The sequence below is a fragment of the Scomber japonicus genome, chromosome 10, assembly GCF_027409825.1.
Source record: "Scomber japonicus isolate fScoJap1 chromosome 10, fScoJap1.pri, whole genome shotgun sequence".
In the NCBI taxonomy this organism is placed as follows: domain Eukaryota; kingdom Metazoa; phylum Chordata; class Actinopteri; order Scombriformes; family Scombridae; genus Scomber; species Scomber japonicus.
In genome coordinates, this window is record NC_070587.1 from 20,754,974 (window position 1) to 20,759,650 (window position 4,677).

Sequence of the window (4,677 nt, forward strand, 5' to 3'; positions counted from 1 at the left end):
ATGCCTATCCCAGCTGGTACAAATCCCCAAAGAGGGAACAATTGACTGCAGTGCAGAGGCAGTACAGGCATTGTAATAATTACAAGTGGTAAAAAAAAAAACGCTTAATGGCTGATGACAAACCCAGTTATTTATTATTTCTGAAATTTAAAAAATCAAAAACTAGAGTAAAATATCAACAGTAATGTGTATGTGTGAAGACTGATACTCATAAGGAGGCCACACTCATTCTGCTACAGCCCTCATTAAGATTTGATCCATTAACCAACACTGCCGCCGTGTGGCGTCACTGAGTACTGCGTTTAATAAAGGGGTAGGAACCATTGTACCAGCCGTTGTTTCCTTTCGGAATGTAATACCTAATGGTAAAATCAAAAAATGTAGTCGCAGTTTGCTGTAGCAACATACCAGGTTTCTTTTTTTTTGTAAAGATAATTTGCTTTAAGCCGTTACGTAAACTTATTGTTGAGTTCATAGAGAACAAGAGTCTGCAGACGACTGTGGAAACATTGAAGAGCTTTCTTCTTCTCTCAGGTGTGTAAGTTTGAACAAATGAAGCCCTGAAGTTACTGTAGCTAACGTTACTGTCTGCTGTAAGTTACACTACACACTGTGTTGGCAGTATTAGCATCAGTCAGCTGATGACACTTAAACATTGTGAGGGTTTTTTTTTCACTTTGCAGCGCCAGCTTTACTCAAGATTACATGTGTTTTAAGGTGTTGATCAGTGAATGGAAGTGAAACATTACATTACATTAACTTTAGTTATTAGCTATTATTACACTAGTTATCAAAAGGAGATCACGTAGAATAGCCTGAATGTGTGTGATGTGGTTAAAGGGATAGTTCAGAGATGCAGTTTTGGGGGAATTTTACTGTTTTTCTCTCTTTCTAATGAAACTAATAAATGCCTAAAGACTTTTTATCTATTTGGTGTAGTCTGAAGTTATGTCAAACAGCAGTATTAGGCTAGCATGACTCAGTATCCAGTATCCATGGGATCAAATAACATAATCATGCACCCATAGGTGCAAGTAAACTAAGAGGGGGGGTGAGGGGGCACCCTGTATGTAGCACCTCAGGGTTTGTGACAATTATACATTGTGTCTTTGCATGACTCAAAATTTGATGCTTGAACACAACATGGTGTTTCTTCTACTGGCAGGTTAACGAGCATGAGCAAAGAGTCCAGAATGAAGGCAACAGTAAACCAGAAGATGACAGAGACGGGCGAGCGAGAGAGGTGAGATATAATATCACAAGATGCACAAGCAAGTAGCTAGATTGTTATTTTGGAAGTGAAGACATTGTTTTATAGCTAAGTGCTTTTTCTCTGGCGTATCTTTTGGTGTCTAAAAGGGAACTTGGACATTTTTCAACCTGCTACTTAGTACTTACTTATGTGATCTGCTGGAAAGTTGAGGCCCTGCCATATGTTTAATAAGTGAACACTGATCATCTCTGATGAGTAGATCAAATCTGTATGAACACTTAAATAGAAGGGATACAACTTAACAAAATCAGAGTTGTTTTTTCTAGTTAAATTGGTCAATGCCACAAATTTGCCTAAGTTTGATTGCTGACCTGAAAATAGTGCAGAATCTTCAATATTTTTCTTCATTTTATCATAACTCCAGGTTTACATGAAAATATTAAAGATTGTCAATGTGTAGAGATTGTCATTGCACATCTGAAAATATGTCTGGAGGGGATCTTTAACAACGGTAAAGGGGGAAATGTGAGAATAAACTAATGGAGAGGTGGCTGGCTGTTAAAGAAATCTGGCCTGCTATAGGTTCAACAGGCAGGAACCAGGATTCATAGTGAACTCACAGCTGCTGCTAGATTATGCTCCATCACATATTCTTTTTTCTAACTGGCACAGAAGAATCATTCTTCAAAGATTAAATAGAACATAATGATGCTGTCAACATAACAAAGAGCATATCATTTCTCAGGACCAAAACAATTGATGTTGCCAGCTGTTAGTAATAACTTAATTAGCATGAGATAGAAACATGCTTTCTGTAAACTCATCTATCATTGTATTTTGTTGACAGGCTGAAGGAGTTACTGAGAGCTAAGCTCACTGAGTGTGGATGGATGGACCAGATGAAGGCTCACTGCAAAGGTAAACACATTTCAGCAAGTTAAAGGTCATTATAACTGGTATTTGCTGAGGAAAGATGCTATTAGTGTGTCTTCATTAAGAAGCTTTATCTTCATTTGTTTCTGCATATTTTCTGATGAATGAAGTTGCTGTGATTCTCGTGTCTTATACATAGTTTTATTTTATTTCCCCAGTTTTAATATTTTTAATATTCAGCACTTTTTAAAAAATATTTAGCATCTATCTAAATGCTTTGAGTTGTGTTCACTGGCAAATTTTTAACTATAGATGGAATATTAGAGTAATCTGCAAACTGGAATCATTTTCTATTGTGAATCAGCGTTTTTGTTTTAATACATAATTTGCGCCGCTTCTTGTCAGCCATGAAATATTAAAGCAGCCTTGAACTGTTTGTTGCAGTTTTCAAAATCGTTTAGATGTCCTAAAGTCATCATGAAGAAACACTGGTCCTGAAATGAGCAAAATTCATCTTTTAATTAGCGTGTAGGTAAAAATATAAAATATGAGGAGATAAGTATTGTTTATATGTATTTGAATGTTGAAACTAAAATATTTTACTAAATAGTTTTACTAGGGAGCTGGCATTATGCTGCATGAGATGCTTGGAGTCATTTTTGTGGCTTTTTTATTTGGATGTTTGAAAAACCAAATCACTGTGAATTCAGTTACTGTGAGAATGATATGAGCGTAACTGTTCTGTTTTTCTCCGTGATACTGCTTCTATCAGTGTCCTCTCTGTGATTAGTTATTTAACTCATTCTGATCAGTGAAAGATTGGTAAAATATCATCTATGTTGTTTTTTTCTATTTGCAGATGTCATCAAAGACAAAGGCTTGGAGAATGTTACTGTGGAGGACCTGATTGTAGAGATTACTCCTAAAGGAAGAGGTACCTCAACTTAACTTACTGCAAAAAACTCATAGTATAACTCATACACATTCTTAGTTTCAGATGATTATACTATATTTAAAACATACTTACGTATATTATATTCCATTTCTGCTGAGTCCCTTCCACTAGATGCCAGTAAATCTACACACTGCTCCTTTAAATACATGGTAATCACAGTTACTTGCATTGAATTCAGTTGTTTGATGTTATACACTCAAAGACAGCAGGAGCCTTGCTTTAGAGGGATCAGGTTCTTGCCATAATAGAAGACACAGAGGTGCCAGATAATGCAGTCGTGACATGTTATGTTTCTAGTAAGAGATGTGCAAACACAGAAGTTGATCTAATCTACTTCCTGCACTGTATCTCGTAATCACAGACATCTTCTTCTATTTCAGCTTTGGTGCCAGACAGCGTCAAGAAAGAGCTTCTGCAGAGGATAAGAGCCTTCTTAGCTCAGCACGCCACATGATTTAGATGCACTCACACCACCTGCCTATAATCATATAGAATATTTTATAATAAATCATGTTGCTTGAACTGTGAGATTTTCTTTTCATTCTCTGTGACAGACTGACACACTTGGTTATTTGGTTGAGTCTTTACTAATCCTGTGATTGTAGTTTTTAAATGTTCTTGCACATTAAGCTCCTACTTTGTATATGAGTTATGCTGCTGAAATAAAGGTTTTCATCTATCGGAACTGAGAGTACAGTCAATTTCTAAATGCAGTTTGTATAATCCTGTCAGGATGTCTTGATGGGAGTTTCAAGAAGAGCTGTATCTGTCTCCTAGATGAAAATAAAAACATGATATCGGACCTTTACTGTATGAATAGCATAGTCACTACTACTGTGGATTTCTTCCCCCTAGTTTATGGCAGTTATTGGTTTTTACTGGACATTTAATTACATTTTTAAGGCTGTAAGCAGGTGTTTGGTGATAGTATTAATATCAGTGTAATACAACCCATAAAATCACTACTTAAAAACATTAAATTACATTAAATATTGAACTAATACTGTGTCCATAAATTAAGCTGTATTAAAGTATTTGTACTACAGTAGGTCTGAAATGAGCCCCAGAGTGTCCAGGAAGTCTTGATATATGGTGAGAAACAGGTGGTATAGTATCATTTACATAGAACTATCTCCTCTAGCATAAGTGCAGTAATGTTTCCAGTTGCATAATTCAGTATAAAAATGAATATAATAATATAGTACATATTGATGAGACGTGTTGTGAAGCATGAAAAGTGTTTCTCCCTTCCCCTTCACATCTAAATGAGCTGCCTTTTCTCCAAGTTGTATGCATAGTGTGAGCTTCCAGGTATCAACACAGCAGGCAGCTTCACACCTGGTGCTTCACAGATGGAATCAAAGCAAAGATGTGACAAATAATTCAGTGAACTAGAAGAGTTAACAGGAAAAGCTGTGAATTAATATCCTTTGATTTAAATGTGTTTATATCCAAGGAGCTGTGATCCTGTAATGACAAGGTTGGCACTACTTTACTTCCCAGAATAACAGCACGTTCCCAACAGAGGAGAAGCCGGGGGGACGGAGTGAAGCAGATCCTGACAAGATAAAGAGGAGTGACCCTGTTCGCACGGAGAAGTGGAGGCATCAGGGGACTCGCTGCTTTTACCAAAACT

General features: G+C 36.6%; 1 protein-coding gene across 1 annotated transcript; it reads left to right on the forward strand.

The window, feature by feature from the left end:
* Positions 1 to 371: 371 nt before the first annotated feature.
* eny2 (ENY2 transcription and export complex 2 subunit) lies at positions 372 to 3,806 on the forward strand. Its single transcript, XM_053327101.1, has 5 exons — positions 372 to 536; positions 1,166 to 1,243; positions 2,061 to 2,131; positions 2,946 to 3,020; positions 3,422 to 3,806. The coding sequence occupies exons 2-5, from the start codon at positions 1,176 to 1,178 to the stop codon at positions 3,493 to 3,495; spliced, it is 288 nt and encodes a 95-aa protein (XP_053183076.1). The 5' UTR covers positions 372 to 536; positions 1,166 to 1,175; the 3' UTR covers positions 3,496 to 3,806.
* The last annotated feature ends 871 nt before the right edge of the window (positions 3,807 to 4,677 follow it).

Bases quoted from the DNA above. Each gene is read 5' to 3' on its own strand.
- eny2 (XM_053327101.1), top strand. From the start codon at position 1,176: ATGAGCAAAGAGTCCAGAATGAAGGCAACAGTAAACCAGAAGATGACA. The intron at 2,132-2,945 runs GTAAACACATTT...TTCTATTTGCAG, and splicing joins GATGAAGGCTCACTGCAAAG to ATGTCATCAAAGACAAAGGC. The intron at 3,021-3,421 runs GTACCTCAACTT...CTTCTATTTCAG, and splicing joins GATTACTCCTAAAGGAAGAG to CTTTGGTGCCAGACAGCGTC.